Source organism: Pleurodeles waltl, chromosome 5, assembly GCF_031143425.1.
Source record: "Pleurodeles waltl isolate 20211129_DDA chromosome 5, aPleWal1.hap1.20221129, whole genome shotgun sequence".
In the NCBI taxonomy this organism is placed as follows: Eukaryota; Metazoa; Chordata; class Amphibia; order Caudata; family Salamandridae; genus Pleurodeles; species Pleurodeles waltl.
The window spans coordinates 1,549,236,685-1,549,258,432 of record NC_090444.1 but is presented as its reverse complement, the minus strand read 5'-3'; the positions used below and the strand labels follow the sequence as shown (position 1 = coordinate 1,549,258,432).

The following is a 21,748-nucleotide window of genomic DNA, read 5'->3' as shown; positions in this document are numbered from 1 at the left end:
GACAGTGCGCATTTCGAGGGTACTGATGCCCCCTGCAGGTGGCAGGATTGCTGCCGGCTCAATTACAAGCCGGTGCCACTTCCCAGCTGGGCTGACCGTCCGTCAGTCAGCCCAGCAGGACGGTCATAACTGGGCCAGCACGGAGGTCACAACTACAGTGGTGGACACCCTGTTGGGAGATTGGCGGACTGCACTTCCCGTCCGCCAAACTTGTAATCAGGGCCCAAGTGTGACTTTTCCTTCTTCAGGGTGATTTGTGTTTACTAACCGTGCCAGGACCCCAAGGTTTAAATGACAGCCACTGATTAAAGATCTGATGTTCGTGCACCAATCCCTCCTTGATACAGGCTGCACTATTGATATCAACTTTTGCAACAGAATCACAAGTGTAATATGGAAGGAGATTATCCGAGCTGCCAAAGTTGCGTACCATTCGATCCCTACATGGAAGTGTTCTTTCAAAGATCAGGACTTCTGACTTCATGTACTGCTTTCTCTTTGCAGGTAGGTGTCTTCCAGTGGGTGGGTGTTATTAATAGCTTTAAGGTGGTATAAAGTAGAGTAAAACTAAGCATCAGTGATTCATATTTTTTTTTGCTAGTATTGTGGAAATTTTACAACAAACAGATAGAAATAGTGTGATCAAACTCCACAATGCTATAGACCAGCTATGCAGCCACACTGCACCTGCAAAACACAGTGATCAAGTAGAAATTCTGGAACAGAATTAAAAATTAGTTGAAGTCCTCTGTTGTGCTCCACAGTGGTCAGGGAGTGTTTACAGAGATTAAGTAAACAGTTCCTAAAGTTGGTTATTTACAACACTACTGACTTACTTAGGTTTTGCTAGTGAAACATTTGTAATTCCGTTTTATGCCCTGAAACTCTCATACTAAACCATATGGGAACCACAAAGAAGATACCACATCACTATGGTAGTGAAAAAACACAATACAAGCTTAAACTGACCGAAGTAGAGTCTCTCAATCTTGAGTCACTGACCAAAGTAAAAACAGATATGAATATGATATTGGACACTATTCTAAATAAAAATAAAAAACTCTCAGCATTACCTCAACTTGCACAAAGTACCAATACGAGCAAGCATATAAAACTGACAGACATTTCAGGTATTTACAGTTCCATTTAACAGCTGATAGGAAGAGTTTCCAAAACTGAAAATGTAATACTCTATACGACCCAAATATCACATCCAAAGCTAAATGCAACACACTTCAAAGAGGCATTTCTGAGTTTGGGGGCCACAATTTAAGGGGTAATCTACAAATTGTCAGGCTAAAAAAAGCAGAAAATAGCTCCAGAGCAAGTGTGGACATTTTGGAAACATGGTTCACAAAGGTCATAGTCGTTACCTTCAAAAGAAAGTTGGCATTGGTAAATGCTCACACTGCGACCACACCCAAAATTAAAAATGATGAATTCCTGGGAGCTATTCTCTGTAAACCCTTTCAATACCAACACACAGAAATAATTTAAAATCACATCAACCTCTTGCAAGACTACTCAAAAGACATAGTACTCATCCACAAATTCTTTCTGGCTCTAGGATCATGTCTTACAAATCTGAATCTCCCTTTTTCATTTGCTCATCTGACCAAATTTAGGGTCACTTAGAAAGGAAAGATACACATCTTTCTTGACCACAATGACCAATCATTTGTAGGACAACATCTACAAGACTGCAGTGGACACAGAATCATATCCTAGTCACATTCTACTTGTGACTACCTGCTTTATTATTATTACATAGGGCTCCAGTAGTAAATTTAGCTTTTTGAGTTCTTTAAGGCACAGAATATCTGCCTGGCTGTTTGAAAGATTTATGTCATGAATCTGTTCCACGTATTCATGTCAGAACTAAAAAGAAGGTATTTGATGAAGATGGTGGAAAACAAATACAAATCATGCCTTTAACTCACCTATGGGGAGTCTCCTAAACTTGAATCACTGATAGGAGTAAACACAAATATGAATGCAACAATAGGCACTATTCTAAAACTCTCAGAAGTACATCAACATTCATTAAGTACCATAATGAGCAAGGTTATACAGCTGAATGGCAGGTATTTCCAGTGATATTAAGCAACATGAGAAGGATTTCAGAAGCAGAAAATTGAATAGTCTTGAAGATTCAGTAAATGAAAAATGATCTAATTCAAAGAAAAATGCATTATAGTTCAAAGAGACATTGCTGAATTAGAGTACTACAATCACAGGTGTAATTTACGAATGTTTGGGCTATCAACAGTGCAGAATATGCCTCCAGTTTTGGAAACATGGTTCAAATATTTCTTAGTCATTAGCTTCACAAGAGAGTTAGTATTGAAAAGTTTGTAAACCCTTTCGGTACCAACACATGGAAATCATTCTGAATCATAGCATATTGTGGGAGGATGCAAAAATCAACATCTCTCAAGAGTACTCAACTGCAAAGGTTTTCTGGCTGTCGGATCACAGATTAAAAATAAGATTCTCTCTTTTTCATTTACTTAGTTTACCAAATTCAAGGTCACTTACAAAGGAAAGTTACCCATCCTTCTAGACAACAATGTCTAAGGATAACACCCCAAAGACTTCAATGAACATGGAATCCCATTCTAACTCTCATTGTACTTGTACTGCTTTAAGCTTTCACCAGACTCTAATATTGCATGGAGCTTTTTAAGATCTTTAATGCACACACAAGCTTATCAGCCTGGGTATTTGAAACGTGGACCAGATTTATTAAAACTTCAGTGCACAAAGGGAATATGCTTCACTGTGTTACATGAAAGGAAGAGAGCAGAAATGAACAATATTTACTAAGATATGCCACACTTCTGCCCTTTACTTGTACTGACGCACTTGTGGCAGCCTAGTACCAATTCAAACACCCTTGTCCCATGATACAAGGGTGCCCATACTATCGTCAGAATACGTTGGTATGTAGGATGTCTAGCACACAAACTGTTCTTTGAGGTTTATTCCTCTTTACATATGTGCTGCTTTAAGCTGAACACATGCAAAGAGGAACTAAAGTGGAGAAATAAAGATATTTTTCCTTGCTATGCCAGCCTCAGTTAGGCACACCATTTTGGTGAAAACCCATATTTGCAGACTTTAGTAAATCTGCACAGGAATGCTCATGCTCCAAAACACAGAAATGTAGGACTTATCACCTTCCATACATTGACTGGGGTATCTTGATCAAGGTTTTGGATGCTCACTGGAGGAGGACTCCATTCCTTTACATCCTTCATGTTCTATCCCTGTCAATGTGGAGGGTGACTATTAACATCTGGAGGGGATCGGATTTTATTTTTATTTGTAGTCATGAAATGCTTGAATTAAAAAAGATCTTGTTGCATAATAAACATTATCTAGTCTCTGAGTCAAGGAGATTAAACAAAGTTGGTTCTCTGTATATCCCTTGTATACATGCTCGACAAGCTACATGGAACAACTATATCCATTTTGAATTAAAGACACCAGCAATTTGAAATCTCTCTATTCAAATCAAAGTAGTCAAGAAGTCCTGAAAAGAAGGCGCAGTGAAACCATTGTAAAAAAAACGATCAATGCCATTTTAGATTCTGAATTTTAAAGTGAATGTTGCAAACAAATGTGTACAAGTAATATTTATCACATTAATTAAAAAATGTTTTCAAAAATTCCTATCATTGAAAATATGTGCACTCTGCCAGATGTTTACAGAACTTGGGTTAGAACACTAAATATTCCCCTCCTCAATTTGAAAACACATTTCACAAAGTTTGTAGGGCTAGAAAAAGAATAGTAAATCTGAATAACCACCAAATATATTGCCTTTTTCCAATGTTAGTGGAACTGGAGTAATTCCGACTTCTTCAAATAAATGCATCTAGCCCAATGTTTGTAGGACTGACTTTAGAATTGTAAACATGCCCCCATTACATGCACCCCCCCATTGTTTGGATGACTGAAGTTAGAATATTAAATGTTCCCTTCTAACACAAATATACCCTTTCCTGAATGTTAGTGGGACTTCATTTAGAATAGATATTATGACCCCCACACCATATATGTTTACTCTCCCCAAGGTTTGTAGAACTGAAGTTAGAGTAGGAAATATTCTACCCCCGATTATATGCATTGTCCCAATGTTTGGATACTGGAGTTACAATAGTAAATCTAACCTCCACCCTACATATATATGTGCACATCTCATAATGTGAGTGAAACTGAGATAGAGTAGTAAATATTGCTCGTCCAAATGTAGGTATTTTCAGCAAAGTTTGTAGAACTGGAGTTAAAATAGTAATACGAAGTTCCCTGCCCCCAATTATATATACTTTCAAAGTGCATACAGATGGAGTACCAATAGGAAACTAGACCAGCAAACTAGTCCACTTAAAATATATGCATTTTCTCCAATATTAGTGAGACTGGAGTTGGAATAGTAAATTTGCACTTCTCCAAATATATGTGTTTTCTTACAATGTTTGCAGGTTTGGAGTTAGAATAGGAAATGTCATCCCAAATCAAAATATTTAATTTAGTTATGTAAATCTTTTGTTTAGATTTAATTAATATTTTCATAATTTCTATAGATTCATGAATATTTAGCAGGTATTTTGGTAAAATATGTATTTTTGTTATAAAGTATACTGATTCAACAAAAAAGATTTTCCATATTTTTGCTAATTTCTTCAAAATAGATTCATTTTTAAAATTAAAAAATATACTTTACATGTAAAGATATTTAATTTCATGTATAGTCTTAGATTCTTAGAAAATTGTAGTTAAAAATTAAATTTGCCTTTTTATAATTGAATATACATATACACACACACGTATATAGGGATATATATGGATAGATAGAGGGATAGAAAGGTAGGTATGAATTAATATATGACAGACACTGTTCTTTTTAGGCAAAAATTAAGGAGGCATGGACCCTCAGCCCATTAGGAGAGGCCACGTCTGCTCTTTTTTGAAGAGACAGAATCACAGCAGTGCTCGCATCAGCAGGTGGCACAAATTATGAGGAAATATCGGAAGGTAAGGGAGCATTCTGTTAGAAACAAAGGGACAATATTTGTTCTTTTGGGACCCCATGAAGAGAGGCCACCTCACTGAGAGCCACAGAGACTATGGAGACTATGCTCACTGAGGGTTCTACCATCACCTCAAGAACTCTGACTGCTGAAAGCATGACCAATGCCTAGTTACAAGGACATTCAAACCTTGACTTTCCAAATGACCAAGTCCTCCTGGAGTAGTTGCTACTTCAACCAGGCACCCCTAACTGGGTAGTGACAAGCCCCTACTACCCACTCCATTTGTGGCATTGTATAAGCTCCAGAGGGCTGCTCAAGAGGCACTTCCCATGGGCTCTTGCCTTTACTGTTTCTTTAGGTGCAGATATATTATCTCTAAGGGAATATGTCTACACATTACACACAGTTATGCCTCTGCAAAGGTAATCAACCAGACAGCAGATCCCCAGTGACACACCAGTCATTCATTCTAATATTTTACCAGCACCACATATATTATTCATCATTACATCACTTGAATTCCTCTAGGATCTTCAGACTAGTGGCTTTCCCTGTGCTCAACTGTGCATTGTATCTGCTGCAGTACCAAAATAATCTGCTGTTTCTTTTTCATAAAACAAAAAGTAGGAAGGATACTTGTGGAATCTATCCAGATGCCAGCAGAAAAAACAAGGTATTTGTGTTCATAGCTTGATCCACAGCAACAGTGATATCAATAGTCAGAGTAACAGAAACAGAAACACTGAGTGGAAGAGGTGGGGAGAGGTTAGAATAGATACACAAAGTTTGTTGAATCCTGCAACATTAAAAGAGAGTCTGTGTTTTTCAAGGAGGTAAAATCATGGCTGATTTATGTGTTGGCAGTAAGGATACTCCACCGCATATCATTACCACCATCATAAAAGTCCACCTGCCCGATTCTCATATAAGCTTGAGTGCAATCATGCTGCTAACGCATATTAATAATGTGCGTACATTACACACTTCTTGCACGTGAAAATCCTGGTGCATAGAAATCCCAATGCAAATGAGATAAATGCATGTTCCTCCCTGAATGTAGTACTTGCCCAAGTAGCAAGTACACATGTAGCAACCACCTAAAACAGCAAGTGAAATAAGTATAGCTGACACATCTTGCGGATATAAAACAGAAATGTTACTAATGCATGTTTACCTGCTTGGTCTTTAAATATTTTTGATATAACAACTGGCACTTTATTCTCAGCTCCACCCTGTAAAAAGTACATGAAGAAGTAAATCCTCTGTTTTAAGCAAGGGAAATGTGCTTATAACAACGAAATTAAAAAAGTACCCAATTGTATCCATACCTTTATACTCAGCCCGAGGCCACCAATTGTCTGTCTGCGAATGGTAACAGTTCTGTGCTTTAGCAAATTGCAAAAAATAGAAAAATGCGATTCAGTTAAAAGCTTTCACCAAGGCTGTCATGGCATTATTACACTGAGTTGTGTCTTTTTTTGCAATTAGTCAAATTTTAAAAATAGCATTAAACGATTCTAGAAAATTGACTGAGTTATAAAGCAAATATACCCATTTTCCAATCAAATAATATTTTAAACGAATAGCTAAACAATACATGGTTTTAATGACATTACCATTACAGGTGTTATGAGAAAAATAAAATTAGCAGGTACTGAAAAGAACAAAATAGAAATTGTGATAAATGGATACAAAGTGCTAATGAGCAATTTTATGTGGATTACTCAGTAGTGATCCAAATCCATTTAGATGCTAATAAACCCCCCAACTTTGAAGTCATCACAATATGGCTGTTGGAAAGTGGATTATTGGTAAGGGCAGGTAAGTACCTACACTTAGCAATAGTCCACTAACCACCACTTAGGTCCAGTTAGGTCTCAATAAATTAAACCCAGCTCAACCCTTAGTAGCTTGGCAACGATCCACAAGGCTTAACTTAGGAGACTCGTGTGTAAAGCATTTAAAAAACACAAAACAGTAAATAAGTAAAAAACAAAACATCAAAATCCAGCACCAATTTATAAAGATAGAGTATTTTTTTAGCTTTACAATGACACCAAAACAATTAAACTTGGATAAGGGGAACCAGAGATATGGATTTTTAAAGAATTAATGTTTTTTAGCGCATATAAACAAAGAGCGCCAATCTGGTCATCTGGTCGCACCGCGACCAGGGCAAAGTCAAAGTTTAAGGCCGACAGCAATGGAGCCCTGCTTGGCTGCAGTCAAAAGTTTACCTTCGGACTTAGCTGTTTTCTTGAAGATTTTTTTAAGCGGGACGAAGTCGGCATTCTGTTCTGACCTCCCTGGATTCCTTCCTCGGATACGAGTCAGGGAGACACCGGTGGTGAAGATTCCTATGTTCGGATTTAGATGATTTTTTGTGATGAAAATACTTTGACCAGGGCAAACCTGAATCTTCATCCATTGTCCCTGGAGCCTTACTGTGCGGGAGGTCCGGGTCAATTTTCTACGTTCGGACTTAGTCACTTTTTGGGAGATTTTCTTTAGCGGGACGAACCTACAAGTCAGGCCGGGTCATGGTTGAGGCAAGCCGGCTAGAGTTGCTGTGGCGGGTCGATCCCTCGTTGGAGCTTTTTCCAAAAAGTTCTCCAAACTTCTGGATCCTCTTCCAGAAGTTTTTTTAAGGCCTTTTAGGAATCCAGAGTTCACCCGAAGGTTCCAGAAGCTCTGAGTTGCTCTTTGTTGGTGCAGACTACAACTCCCAGAATGCACCTGGCTCAAACTCCAAAACGGCCACTGGAAAGTGGTCAGCTTATCAGTATCTTCAGGATTTGATGCAGGGGACTCTGGTTAGCTATTTTTCACCTGTGGCAAACAGGGAGTCACTCCTTGAACCAGTTGAAGCCAGGCAAAGTCCTTCTTGTGGCAAAGTTGAAGTGTGTTTTGACTTTATTACTGGTTGACTACTGAATAAATACTTTACATATTGCCTCTAACTTATGTATCACAGTGTGATGCAGTTACAATGGCCGTTTATATATTTCTTAGTAAATTAGGCAGTCTGAAGCTAGAGTAGCTTTGATTATCATTAAAAGAGAGGTTGGGAAGAGGAAGAATTAGGAGAGTCAATGCCTGGAGTACTTCTAAATAACCACCTGTAGTATTGTAGGCCAGGGTAAAAGTTTTGGCTGAGTTTGCAACCTGCAAGTCTACAGCATGTTTCTTTCATGGCTGAGACTTTTTGTTGCACCGGCGTGCTCTGGGTGGTGTTGTTATCTCAGATGTTTATATTTATGCACTGCAATTTCTGACGTGGAGATTAAGGCGGTCATTCCTACCTTGCCGGGCGGCGGTCGCCGCCCGCCTGGCGGGAACCGCCAGAAGACCGTACCGCGGTCAAAAGACTGCGGCGGTCATTCTGTCTTTCCCGCTGGGCTGGCGGGCGACCGCCAAAAGGCCGCCCGCCCGCCCAGCGGGAAAGCACAAGCAACGAGGAAGCCGGCTCCGAATGGAGCCGGCGGAGTTCCTGGTGTGCGACGGGTGCAGTTGCACCCGTCGCGATTTTCAGTGTCTGCCAAGCAGACACTGAAAATCAATGTGGGGCCCTGTTAGGGGGCCCCTGCAGTGCCCATGCCAGTGGCATGGGCACTGCAGGGGCCCCATGACACCCGTTCCCGCCAGCCAGGTTCTGGCGGTAAAAACCGCCAGAACCAGGCTGGCGGGAAGGGGGTCGAAATCCCCATGGCGGCGCTGCTTGCAGTGCCGCCGTGGAGGATTCACAGGGGCAGCGGGAAGCCGGCGGAAAACCGCCGGCTTCCCTTTTCTGACAGCGGCTTTACCGCCGCGGTCAGAATAGCCCCAGAAGCACCGCCAGCCTGTTGGCGGTGCTTCCTCCGTCCCCTACCCTGGCGGTCTCGGACCGCCAGGGTAGGAATGACCCCCTAAATCTGACTAAACAGTAAGGACTCTGTTAAAGAGAAGGCTAAATAAGGTTACTCGAAAGTAAGCCAAGCATTAACTGTTCATAGAGTTGAAGTCTTGCTTTTTAGAAGTATCTACTTGCCATTTCATTGAAGAGGAAACTAGATACCCGCTTAAATACTCTCTTTGTTGCCATAGATGTAACGCCCGATAAAAACACCTTTATTAATAAGCTCTTTGTATACAATCTGAATTAGAAAACAACTATTGATCATTGCCTGTCATTGGAGCTTGTGGTGTGCTAGCGTGAGCATTGACTGAATTAACCTCTTGATCTCTCAAGCGGACAGTGCCCTATTGCTTAGTGTCATGCCACTTTTGCATATGCAAGGGTTTTTAATATAAATAGGTGCATTAAAATGTTAACATTTATGAGGAAATTATAGTGCTAAATGAACGCTGCATTATAAATGGAACATTTCCATTCTAAAGCCTGCATGATATGCACTTAACAGAAATGCTAATGTTTGCAAATTCAAAAAATTCAATAAAAAAAAGGTCAGCTGACATTGTTAATTCTGACCTTAGTCATGTCTGTTCGCATAACATTTCATGACAAAATCTTCCTAAGCTAACAAAGAAGCAATATTCTTCTTTTGTGTTTAACCGATTGACCTATAATGGAATTGAAGCTTTGCTTAACTAATCTTAACATTTGTTTCTTTATGAATAAGCTTCTAGTGCGAAGATGTGTGAGAATAGAAATGACTAGATGTATTTTTACCGAAAATGTACATGACTGTTCTTTCTTTCAGAAACCCAAGGCTGATGAAAACATAGGTAGATGTTTCAGAGTTGTTAAATGTTTAGTTAAATATATTGTGTGTTTAGAATGATTGTTATGTTAGAACTTACCATATTGACAGAAACTGTCCCTGTCTGATGGAAACCCTGACTTCTGGTTAGATGAAAGAAGAATTTTACCTGTACAATTGTTAATCTTTTGTAACATTGTAAATATATAAAACATGTCCTCTGGAAAGAGAACTGTGGGGCAAATAGAGTCCCTGACTCTCGCATTCGCATTCTGGGCCAGAGGCAACCTCGGTGACTAGACAGAGCCTCGGTTGCGTGTTCAATTTTACTATTTTATATTTTATTCTTTGATACATTTCTGAAAGATTATTCTCTGATGCTGAGCTTTCTATAACTACTACATGAGAAAACTCTTAATGAGTTATTCAGCTAAATATACATGTATATTTTAGAAATTAGATTAGAGATCAAATTTATGGGACACGGTTCATGGTATGTTCAGTAATTTGTACTTGGCTTGATAATAAAGAGAGTTACGAACTGATGATTGATAAAAGTTTAAACTATAAGCTAAACTGTCATCATTGAGTCCAGAAATAAATGAAATTGAGATTGAGAGTTTTAAGAATTTAGGGCCAGATGTAGCAAACGTTTGCGACTCGCAAACGGGCCGATTCGCAATTTGCGACAGTGCAAAATCGGAAATGGGATGCAAAAAGCCCATTTCCGACTCGCAAAAAGCGATGGGACCCGTTTGCGAGTCGCATCCGTTGCGACCCCATTTTGCGATCCGCAAATTGCAAGTCGCAATTTGCGAGTCGCAAACCTTATGCGATTGCAACTCGCAAATTGCGACTAGTCGCAAAAAGCCCAGTTTGCATGTCCCATTTACCACTAACTCAGAGCAGGTGGTAACCATTACCAAAGTATAAAAGGGGACCCAGAAGGCATCTGGGTTACTCAAGATGGCGGAGATATACCTGATAGCAGTGAGGAGGAGAGTCTACGCAGCCCAGCAGAGGAGGAGGAGGGGCCACAGACAGGAGAAGATATATAGAACCAGGCAGACTCTTTTTCAGCAAACTGAAGAGGAGATCTATGACAAATACCGCCTTAGCAGCGCAGCCATTCTAGAATTAATAGATTTATTGAAACCACAGCTAGAACACAAGACTCTGCGTGGCTGCGCCATCCCTACGCATGTGCAAGTGTTATGCGCACTGCACCTCTTGGCCTCAGGGAGCTATCAGGGGGTCATTGCCGTGGCAGGTGGGGTATCCCAAAGTGCAGTGTCAAGGTTCCTCAGGGCATTCCTAGATGCCTTAGTCACGCACATGTCTCACTTCCTATACTTACCAAGGAATGAGGCAGAAATTAACAGCACCAAGCTGGACTTTTACCGCATTGTCCACTTTCCTCATGTCATAGGGTGTGTAGATGGGACACACATTCAAATATGCCCCCCTGCTAATCTGGAACACATTTTCCGCAACAGGAAGTGTACCCACTCACTCAACATACAGGTTGTTTGTGATGCCCATTATGTCATCACGGACATCGTAGCTAAGTTTCCTGGCAGTACCCATGACTCATACATTTTTAGGCATAGTGGGATACATCAACGCCTGGAACGTGGGGAATTTGGAGACGGTTACCTCCTAGGTAGAGCCATAGACACTTGCAGACATACACACAGGTCACTGTGCACGACAATCTGGACTTCCTAACCGTGTACTTTTGTGCCCAACAGGTGACAGTGCATATGCTCTCAGGCCTTGGATCATGACTCCGTTTTTAACACCCAGAACTGAATCAGAGAGGCAATACAACAGTGCGTATAAGAGGACCAGGAACCTGATCGAGCGCACCTTCGGACTGCTGAAGGCAAGATTCAGATGCCTCCACCGCAGTGGAGGCGCCCTCCAATACACCCCCATTACCGCTTTAAAAATTGTGGTCGCATGCGCCATCCTCCACAACATAGCCACCCGACGTGGGCTACCTCTCACCCCTGCAGACCCAGATCCTGATGATGAAGAGCAAGAACAACCACATCGCCATCATGGGGATAGGAGTCTAGCTAATCAAGGCAGACTGAGACGGGACCACATTGCAACGCAATATTTTGGACGGTACGTGTCAACTCCCACCATACTCACCTATTAACCATTTGTTAAGTGGAACAAAAATAACTGTTTTATTAATGTCATGAAGAAACTATATACAAGTTGAAATTGTCCATGGGCAGGAAAATGCCAACCAGTCATGTGGCACATTAACGCCATGTGCCACATGAATCTGTCCTGGCTGTTATCTATGATCTCCTGCCCCTCCTGCCAGCCTGGCTGGTCCCTGCTGCGTCCATGGTGCTGTGCCTACCACTCCTCAGCACCCTACTGTGAGTGGCAGAGACACTGCTCACTGTTGAGCCCTCCTCCCAGGTGAATTTGTTAACTTCCTGGCTGTGATGTCATCATCATGTGCCAGGAAGTGTTTCCAGGGTGTTCTGGTATGCTTTCTGGAGTGTTCTGCTGCATCTGCAAGCAATTTTGAAGGTATTCGCAATTTGCGACACCCACTCGCTAATTGCGAGTTCGTTTTTTGCACACTCGCAAACAGCGACCTCGCAAACTGCGGACTCGCACACAGCGTTGCGAGTCCGGCTGCGAGTCGCAAAATCGGATCGCTTTTTTTTCTGGCATTCCAATTTGCGACTCGCATTTTGCGAGTCGCATCAACTCGCAAAATGCGAGTCGCAATTTTTATTTTTGCTACATCTGGCCCTTAATGTTAGAAGTGCAGCTTCTTTCCTTCTCTCTTGTCTCCAAGGTCCATTGCCTCAGGAGCCAAGTGATTAGCATGGATTGTGAATTGATGATTTATAGACCTGCACTCTCTCCCAACAAGTTAGCAACAGAGGATGGTTACATAATGATAAAAGAAGCTGCAATAATTAAAATGTGCCAAGTTAGATAAAAGCCCAATTGCCCAGAACCTGATTTCGTAGACTGACAGAGTGTGGTTCCTGAAGTGGTTGCTGATAGTAGTTGAATACTAGTGATTGTACTGGCGTGAATATCAATAGGGTGATGCTTCAAACTCGTGATTAATGTGGAATTATGCATTAAAATTGCATTGAGAGTTACTTCTTGATGTTTTGAATTGCACTGCGGATGCTTATGCACTTTTGTCAAAGAACACAAAGAGGTTATTGGACTAAGAAGAAGTCTAAGATCCTGGGATAGGTAGATAGATAAATAAAAGTTGATTAATGATATTCTTGGCTGCTAATGAGTTGAAATGCAGGTTGTGAAACATTGTTGACTGCACATTTGAAATTAGGAAGTAATAATTTGTTGTGGATGTACTAATGTTGATCAGTGTTGATGAAGACTGATACCAAAGGTGATACAACATTGATTAGGTGATTTCCTGCTGGTCGATATTTCATCATTGTGGCTGCAAAACCATTTTTGACTGAAAAATTGGAAGGTGTAAAAACCTGAAAACTCCAGTTGTTGAATTGCTCTGTCATTTTCTTTAGATGAAGCAGACATAGACAGATGTTATTTTATGTTGCATAGTTATTAGAAATTAAGCTTTGTGTTTTGCTAAGAAATTGTAAAGGAGGGTGAGCTTTTGCAAGGAGCAAGTTGTTGCGTCATATTGTGATATGCTGGCATTGGCTGGTTGCTGTAACACTGTGATGTGATTGGCTGATTTACATCAAGTCACACGATCATTGGTAAAATTGATTACTGAACTGCATTGTGATTCAGAGAAAAAGGGTTCTGAGATTTGATGTATACGGAACCCTTGAAATGAAATTCAAACCAAGAAATTGTTCAACGTGCCTAAAAGTTTAATAAGTGGTGATGTTACGTTTCCAATAAGGGAGGGTGAGAAAGCACCTCCTGAGGTTATGCCCATATACCATATGATAACCGAGAAAGGGATACATACATGTGTTTGACATGGTCAATGGTGCAAGATCACTGAGAAAGAAGGTGCTTTGAATTTTCAAGATGGGGTCGATTTAATTTAAGAGTTATTGACAAATTACAAAAGAAACTTTGTGAACTTAAGCCATGGCCAAGACCTCCACAATTTGAAGCACTTACTGCTTGGGGGAAAATGGCTCAACATAGAAAGAAAGAAAATTACCAAAGAGTAACAATAACAGCAGTGAGAAATTAGGCAGGTGCAATTTGGGATGTTCAACATCAAAGATGGAGAAAGAGTATAATACAGGGAACAAGATTATATGCAGTAATAATACATGGAAAGGGTGATCAATGAGAAAAATGTGAAAAACCTAAAAGGAAAAAGACTAAAAGGGACAGAGAATCCAGAGATGAAACAAATTCCTATACAGATATAGGTTCAGGTGATGATATTTTAGAAGAATTGTTAGCTACAAGCCGACATCTTACTTAGGTCCCGTATCAAACGCTGGAGCACAATAACTAATAATGTGACAGCAGCTACAGCTCCTGTGGATCTAATGCTTCTTAGATTACTGGTTCAATGCAAACAATACAAACAAACAGATGCACAACCAGTATTGACAAAGCTGACTATATCACAGGCTGTTACTACACTGCCTGTTACGCAGCAGGTGATCACAAGTGTTCCAGCACAAATGGGAACTGCTCAAACTATAATGCCTACAGGTGCTACAGCTTCTGTGTAAATGACTCCTACACAAATTACTGGATTGGTTATGACACCAGCAGTACCTGCACAGGTTGTCTGTAGACCAGCTACAGCAGTTCAAGAAGTTACTGGAGGTACATCGGTTATGGGATGTACTCCAGCAACTTAAAATGTACAGATTGCTGTGTGGACACTACCAAAGGGAATATAAGCCCTGGGAAGGCAACTTGTTATCACAAAATAACAACTACAGGGAGAAATGGGTTTGGCAGGAGAAGGGATATTTCCTCCATGGTTTGAGGAAGCTGTATTGAAGGGGGCAAAATCAGACGATGCAGAAAAACTAAGCACTAATACAGGTGCAGAAACACAAAAAGCATTAAACCACCCCAAAACTAAAAAATTTAACTAAAAGAAATAATCATAAGGTATTTGTATCTTGATTATATAAATCAGTATGAAGAAAAAACATTGATGTACTTATTGCCTTTTCTGATAAAAGCATGTAATACCAGTCCTTCCATTTTATATAGCACTACCTGCTAGGATATAAGCGTCATCCACATGTCTCTCCTTGCCAGTACTCCCCAGGCCATTTATCTTGCTGTGGCCACCGGGTCTTCTCAGCATTCTTGAAACTAGAATTGTTTATATTATATCATTTTCATCATATACTCCAACTAGTTTTCCAATAAGCACAATCTGATGAAAATTTGATGAATTTGAAGAGGTTTTTTAAAACCATCCTTTTTAACAGTATTTTGGGTGTTCTCTTAGACATCTTTTTTCTATTGATGTCTCATTTGTATGTTGTTTAAACCAACTGAAGAACTTTGGCAGATTTGTGCTGAATTAGACATAAAATAAAAGAGTATCAATATAAAAAGGCAGACAGCTCAACTAACTGATTGGCAGCTGAACCTCTGCCTGCAGTGATGTTGTTTTTACCAAAACAATTAACTAAATAATAAATGAGTAAATCGTGCTGATGAAGTTTAACATTACATTATAGAATAACATAAGGCAGACTAATTCAGATCTTATTCTCATTCACAAAGTGCAACATTATTCATTTCCCTATTCCATATTTCACACCACCACAAAAATACAGATGTGCCACAAGCATATTTTCCACTAATAGCAGAAAAGTGTTCTAGCTTCAAGTTGGCTGGAACTGGAATTTACATAGCCAAGTGTATGGCTGACTATATGCTTACTGCAATAACAAGTTGAATAACATGGTTGCTCCACACAATATCACATTGAAATTAATGAACAGGTCATGATGTATTAATGTATGCTATTAGGTTGCTTCATTTGAACGCCATTACTGGCTTATGATGCTATGTACCTTTTCCTACAACTATTTCTATGCATTCAACTAACTATGCCCTTAGAAGCTAAAAAGGGAACATATAAATTTACAAGTGTGAACCTTTCTGTAGGAAAGTCCTCCTTTTTTGCCCTGGTCACCCCCAAACTTTTTGGACAGGTACTGGTGGTTAACGACTCTTGGCTGTGTCCTGGGTACTGCTTACCAGTCCCAGAGCCAGTGCTCTGTGTAAAGTGGAAATGCAAAGTAGCTAATTATAATTGGCATAGTTAACCTACCTATAAGCCCCTAGTATATGGTAGGGCATGGAGGTTTAGGGACCCCAGCTTAGGTAGTGCCCCCATAGGTGCACTGCTGAGGTGCCCAGTGTCATTTTAAAGGCAGGCCTGCCTTGCTGGCTGCTTTTAAATTAAAGTTACATGGAAATTCGACTTTGGGATTAAAAGTAGTTTCAAAGTCTTAAACTACCTTATTTGCACATATACGTCACCCCTAAGGTGTGCCCTATGTGCCCCTAGGGCTGGGTGCCATGTAACTATAAGCAGGGACCTTATAAACATAGTTTTATAAGCCCTGGTGAGGTAAAACAGGCAAATGTTTCCCTCATTGTAGTGAATGGCCTACATAGGCTAGAATGGGGAGACTTTATTTTAATTTTAAAAGTCCCCTTAAGTAACAGATACAAAGAGTTTGGTATCAAATTAATTGTTATAATAAACCCCACAACTTCCAGTTGTTGGATTTAATATAACTGGGTCAGGTAAAGAGTTTTAAACTTTACCTGAAAAGTTGCCAACTTCAGCCCTGCAGTGTTTTTGCTGCTGTGCTCTGATTGCCAGCCTCTGGCAGCCTGGCCAGGCTACCTTGATGAGGTGTGAAGTGGCCTGGCTTCACACAAAGAGATGTGCCTGTGGGAGGAGATCTCAGGTCATCACAGGGGGAAGGAACCTGCCCCTGATTGGAGAACCAGGACCCACCTGTTTTTCACCCAGGAGCAATAAAATTGGCAGACCTGCACCCACACCTCAGATCCCCATCAGATGCCAACAAGGAAGAACCACAGGAGAAGAAGGATTGCCCTGCTGGACCACTGGCCTGCACCTGGACCCTGCACTCTGAAGGACTGCACCAGCTGCACACTTGGGCTTCACCACAAGAAGGACTTTGTCTGGCTTCAAATAGTTCAAGGAGGGACTCCCTGTTTGCTACAGGTGAAAAATTGCTAACCAGAGTCCCCTGCACCAACTCCTGAAGAAAGCAACCAACTGACCACTGTCCAGTGGCCAAAAAGGAGTTTGCGCTAGGTGCATTCTGGGAATTGTAGTCCACACCCTCAAGGATCATCTCAGAGCTTCTGGAACCTTGGGGTGAGCTGTGGACCCCAAAAGAAGATCCAGAAGTTTGGAGAACTTTTGAAAAAAAGCTCCATAGAGGGACCGACCCGCCGTGGCAAATCTAGCCGACTTGCCTCAACCGTGACCCGGCCTGACTTGCAGGTTCGTCCCGGTGAAGAAAATCTCCAAAAAAGAGACTAAGTCCAAACGTAGGAAGTTGACCTGGACATCCCAGCCAGAGTATCCGAGGAGGGCTCCAAGGACGTTGGATCAAGATCCAGGTTTGTCCCCGAATCGAAGGATTTTCACCTTGAAAAAACGACTAAGTCTAAAAGTAAAAATCTCCACAGAGGGCTCCCACAAAGCGAATCTGGAGAGGAGTTCCAGGAGGTCGGATTGGACTGGCAGGTTCGTACCGCTGAAGAAAATCTTCAGAAAAACAACTAAGTCCGAACGTAAACTTTTGACGGAGGCCTCCCGTGGGCTGTAGCCGAGCCAGGCTCCATCACGGTCGGCCTTAAACTTTGACTTTGCCCCGGTCGAGGTACGACCAGATGACTAGATTTGCGCTTTTTGCTTCTAGGCGCTAGAAAACAATAATTCTTTACAAATTCATATTTCCGGTTCCCCTTATCCGATTTTATTCGTTTTTGTGTCCTTTTAAAGATAAAAATATAATCTATTTTTATAAACTGGTTCTGGATTTTTAAACTGTTTCCTGTGTTTGATTTAATTACTGTTTTGTGATATTTTAATGCTTTACACTCTGTCTCCTAAGTTAAGCCTTGTCGCTTGTTGCCAAGCTACGAAGGGTTGAGCTGGGTTTAATTTACTGAGACCTAACTGGACCTAAGTGGAGGTTAGTGGCCTATTGCTAAGTGTAGGTACTTACCTGCCCTTACCAATAACCCATTTTCCAACACTTTCTTTATTGAAGTTCTGTATCCCAATAGGAATAATAAACCATTGCAAAGCTTTTTACTTACCTATTTGGATATTTATGTGAGCCTAGATTCACTTAACCTTTTAAAGGCTCTGACTCTCACATTTTGCTAGCATAATCGAGAATCCCGCTGCAGCAATTGGAATACTGGGCCAGTTTTACCATGTCGCTTCCCTGTTCTGAGCTAACATGGACTGAGTAAAGGACATTATTTGAGCAAAATCAATTAAAAAAGACAGTGTGAGCATGTCTTATAAGAGAACAACGAGCACAATTTGCCTTGCTCACAGGTATGTTGCCTCTGTGCAACTTTTACTTTCAGGGATGACCAAAGGGGTGGGGGTGCAGGTTACACTCAGCACATCCTTCATTTACAGCTTATACACTGCACTCTATGCCAGGGGGTTCTTTGAAACTTTTGCCTGGTGCATTTCCATTTACTTTATGCCTGTGCTGACATGGAGCAGGGTAGCATCAGGGGAAGGCACAATGCAGGCAACAGACACAATTGCTCCTTGTCTAAACTTGCAAACCTCACACTCCATGGCTGCATGAATGGTGCATGCAAATGATTTGCTTATCAAAAAACATAGTTTGAAATGTAAAAGTATGCACTGACATATACTGGCTTTTTAAAACTATTTTAAAGGCATTTTAATAATACTGCTCTTATGGCTGATGGAGGTGTAGGGACAGCTCATGTGAGTCAATTTATAGCACAGCAGTGGGTGCATGCCCACTGCTCTTTTATGTGGAAATGGCTGGGCTGAAAACGTGTGTGTAGAAAGTGCCCTGATAAACTGTCCCCCCTATGACATCAGGGTTGAATCATGTATCAGAGTACAGGACTTTCATATTATAGGGAGTGATGCTTCATTTTTGTGAAATTGAGTCCAAGTGACTATATTTGTAATTGGCATATTTTCACAAACTGGTAAGTTTGAAAATTAGACAAGATGTCTAATGCTTTAGAAATGTTATCTTAAATGCAGTCTTCTTGCAGTAATGCACAATACAAATAGACAGATATTGATTTTAAGCACTTACATTTGTACTTTTGTCACTCCCATTAACACAGATGATATCTTGCTTTTGTATTGTCAGTATGTCCTTTGTGAGCTTTACTCGAACGTCATAAGCATTATCTGATCCTTCCTCGTACAATAAGGCAACTCCAGTTTTGTTCTAAGAGAAGAAAAAAAAAAACTTTTATGACAATCTTTTGCACTATGACACAAAGGTTTTGTGAACATTGCAAATATAGATACCCCCCACCCTCCCATTTCAAAATACACACTTACAAGTACAAACATGATTCTCCTCTAAGAGGTGTGCTGTATTTGTGAAGAATTGTGTAAGCAAATTCAATTAAGAAAAAGCTGTTAACAGAATAACCAAAATGTATTTAGCAAAAAGTTCATAGAGCATAGGAAAATATAAGAAGTAACTTCTTAAAAGTTTATACATGAATTGATGAAGGTGGTCTTCTTTTCTATCTATCACTTCTTATTTAAGACTAAACACAAACAGAGTTGCTTGCATTGGTATAAACCTACCTCACATAAAAGTAAAAAATTGTGATTAAATGATTTGTTTAAAGTGGATCAGAAAACATTTAGCAAATTGATTTAATCTAATTTGCGTATTATCTGCTTAATACATTAGCAAACAGAAATGTTATGGCACTACTGAAGTTGTGGAGAGCTGTTATTATTCTTCTAAATAGGACAAACAAACACTCAATGTAAGCTGTGTTGTTTATTATGGAAAATAAATCTAATGAGTTTAGTTAAAAGCCTTTTCACAGGAATAATTCTGGCTTCACACAATTTGAGGCACTTATGCTTTTATCACAGTTTGCATTACTTGTCACATCACAGCCCTGTGTCCACTGTCAGGAAGCAATACACATCTGACCACAATAGGGCCATAAACAGTAAGATGACAGTAAACACTCGCAGAAAGGCACTTTTGACTCAGGCCCAAAAATGCCAACTTTCTAAAAGTGGCAATTCCAAAACCAAAATGTAATATCCAAATTTTTACATTATATTAATTTGGTTCCTTGAATCATTATTCTACCTATTCCTAAACTGAAGTTCTGCATTATAGGACGTTATTTCACAGCACAGCTTTGCCACATTGAAAAATGACTTTGAAGATTTTACACTGAAAGGAGATTTAAAATCTAAGCACAAATGTCCTACTTTTGAATGTTATGCATCTTGCACTATGGTCATTAAGGGATTAGCTTAGGGGTGACGTATAATTATATAAAAAAAGAATAAATAGTCCTTGCAAAAGATTTTTTCAGGTCGAATTTGCAGTTTTAACACTACAAACTCAGGCTTCACTGGAAGGCCTAGAAACATGCTTTGCATTTTCGGTTTAATGATGGCACAATAGGTGATGCTGTCCACTAGTAACACTTACCTTACAGGCCTTGGTACACTGGGTACCATATAATAGGGACCCATCGCCAAGTAAGTAAATAAAGATTTTTTCAGTTAATAAAAACACATAAAACATTTGACAAAACAGATCAGAATATAGAACAATTTAAAATGATGAAGGACAGCATTACATCAGTCAAAACATACATAGGCCCTCAATATGACCTTGGCGGGTGGCTGACCGCCGGGCGGCTGCCAATGCGGCCGCACTCCTTCCGCGGCCATTTTGAGATCCCCGCCGGCCTAGCGGGGATCTCGGCCGCAACACAGGAGCCGGCTCCAAATGGAGCCAGCGGTGTTGCGCCCGTGCGACGGGTGCAGTTGCACCCGTCGCACTTTTCACTGTCTGCTATGCAGACAGTGAAAACCTGCACGGGGCACTATCAGGGGGCCCCTGCACTGCCCATGCCAGTGCTTCCGTCACAACAGCCCTGGCAGTCTTGGACCGCCAGGGATGTAATGACCGCCATAATGTCCTGTCTGTAAAATTGGCAATGAAACTGTCCATAAGGTGGGTTTGACACCTAGTGCCAAAAAGTGACCTAAATAAGAGGTAAACAGTTTAATAGCTAAAGTGCACGTGTCAGTTATAAAACAACGCTGATGGCTGGAAAATAATTCATGAACACTAAAGTGAGGAGTGCAGATAAGTTGTCATCTAAAATCGTCATTAGCAAAGCCTCAAACGTCTACAGAAATTGAGGCTAACCCTATACCTATTCTATAAAACACATTTTCTAAAACAGTGATGAGTAATGAAACAACTTTGGATTGTAGAGCGATAAAGTGCTGTATGCCGGTAAACATTGCTAAAATACATCACTGACAAAGCCTCACCAGGCTACCAAAGATTTGGGCTAGCCCATTAACTAAAATGCTAGGAAACAATTATCTTCTTCTTACAGCGAATAAAAGGATCCTGTAATATTAGAGAGGACGAGTTTTTTGGTGAGCGGACCAACCTTTATACTTATAGGTACGTTAAGTATGGTAATTAGGATTTGTATCCAATTCAACAGGTTTTTAGGGGTCAGAACCAAACACTGGGACCTGATTAGCGGGGTCCCAGTGTACAGAGTCAAAAAATCCAAAACATTAGTTTAAGAAAATTAGGGTGATTATGTAAAGAAAAACAATTCTTACAGTACCACATCCCTTAAATCATACCCTCTGAAATATCAGTATAACATCAGTGTCATATTACCTCAGCGGTTAAAAGGCATATGGGGCCAGATGTAGCAAAAATATAAATTGCGACTCGCATTGCGTGATTTGATTGCAAATTGGAA

The 21,748-nt window shown here is 40.4% G+C and overlaps 1 protein-coding gene across 2 annotated transcripts in view; it reads right to left on the bottom strand.

The window, feature by feature from the left end:
- The window catches only part of SNTG2 (syntrophin gamma 2), a 2,000,310-nt gene that overhangs the window by 1,256,534 nt on the left and 722,028 nt on the right, over positions 1-21,748 (bottom strand). Inside the window, exons 2-4 of one of the 2 annotated variants that reach the window (XM_069235852.1) lie at positions 19,054-19,191; positions 6,368-6,419; positions 6,214-6,271 (exon numbers count right to left, since the gene is read on the bottom strand). In XM_069235852.1, the coding sequence (XP_069091953.1) occupies positions 6,214-6,271; positions 6,368-6,419; positions 19,054-19,076 (133 nt within the window). In that variant the 5' untranslated portion in view covers positions 19,077-19,191. Of the gene's footprint in view, positions 1-6,213; positions 6,272-6,367; positions 6,425-19,053; positions 19,192-21,748 lie in introns of both variants that reach the window. The other variant, XM_069235853.1, reaches the window with a different exon arrangement.